General features: G+C 52.8%; 1 protein-coding gene across 1 annotated transcript in view; it reads left to right on the top strand.

Moving 5' to 3' along the window:
• The window catches only part of LOC108574120 (T-box transcription factor TBX20-like), a 14,442-nt gene extending 14,175 nt beyond the window's left edge, over positions 1-267 (top strand). The window contains exon 8 of the mRNA XM_017936639.1: positions 7-267. Within this exon, the coding sequence (XP_017792128.1) occupies positions 7-267 (261 nt within the window). The remainder of the gene's footprint in view (positions 1-6) is intronic.
• The last annotated feature ends 1,124 nt before the right edge of the window (positions 268-1,391 follow it).

Raw genomic sequence — 1,391 nt, 5'->3', positions numbered from 1 at the left:
CAACAGCAACAACACCACCAGCAGCAGCAGCAGCAGCAGCAGCTGGCCGGATCGAGCTCTCAGAGTCCTAGCACCGGTCCAGCGGCGCCCCGGCCCCTCTACCCTTCCGCTCTAGCCCTGGCTCATCATCGATTCTCTCCGTATCACACGGTCGCCGCCCCCAAGTCCTCCACACCGATCGGATCGTCGCTGTCGCCTTCGCGGAGAGCCACGCCGTCTCCCACCGACAGTCTCGGTAGGGACGTTCAAGATCTGTCGCCGTCGTAGTCGGCGTCTTCGCGGTTCCCGATCGCGGCGCAGTATCACCGGGACCAGCATTCTTTTCGTCGTTCGCCCTGGCGAACGGTGAACGAGGAGGAGGAGGAGGAGGAGGATCAACGGCGCTAAACGATTCGCGCGTGTCTACCGATCTTCGAATCGAAGAAGAAGACGGAGATGGAGATGAAGAATAGGAGACATTTGTATATACGGTACGGTCGTTGTTCAATTCCCTGTACCGCACGTACATATATGCATTCTTAAGCGATCAATCGTATGGCGATCTTTACTATGTATATAGCTATACATACATATACATATATAAATAAATATAATACGTACGAATTCACGAGCCCTAGGTAACATCGACTTCGTTCGTGTAACATAAGTTGTATATTTCGTATCACGACTTATCGTTATCGTTATTTATGTTTCGACTCCGTACTCCGCGACGTTTCCACGATTAAAACTAGCTTAAGCGACGATTCGTTGTCGCCGGTATCGGCGATTACCGTTAGCGTAGAGAGCGTTATATCGTTGATGCTTGTGTTGCGAAGATGCGTACAATATCGCTGTGCAAATTGCCCCCTTGTAAATAAACCCTAATAAACATCTTGTACCAAGTCTACCTACTCCGTATCCATTTCTTTCCTTGCTCTTTCGTGGCGTTCGATCGTTGGAAAGCGTGGCGACGACAGGCCGCGCTCGCGGACGTATCGATCCGTCGCGGCGGTATTGACGCCGAAGGTGTCGTGTCGTCTCCCTTCCGGTGAAAACGGAACTTTTACTCGTGGCGTGACGTTGCGCGTTTCGATTGGTCGCCTCCACAGTGTCCCCCTTGTGTCGTCGGAGCAAGCGTGGCGGTATTTGTTCGGTTAACCGGGGACGGAATCGCAGAACGGTTGGACTAACCGCGAGAATTACAGGGCACGTAAGACAGTGGTCGGTTCCGAATCTCGATTCGAGGAGGATCAAGGAAGGTATTCGAGTGAGAAATCTGGATGGAAGAGGAATATCCGCGAATCGGGGGCAAGCAAGCACTGCGGCGCGTTTTAATGCGAAACGAAGGCATTATAAAGCCATTAGCCGGTGGACGAGTCGGTCTCGACCAGCTCGAGGTGCCGGTTGCGTGC

This window comes from Habropoda laboriosa, unplaced genomic scaffold, assembly GCF_001263275.1.
Source record: "Habropoda laboriosa isolate 0110345459 unplaced genomic scaffold, ASM126327v1 scaffold222, whole genome shotgun sequence".
In the NCBI taxonomy this organism is placed as follows: Eukaryota; Metazoa; Arthropoda; class Insecta; order Hymenoptera; family Apidae; genus Habropoda; species Habropoda laboriosa.
Note: the sequence above shows the minus strand (reverse complement) of the source record. Positions and strands in the feature narration are given on the sequence as shown.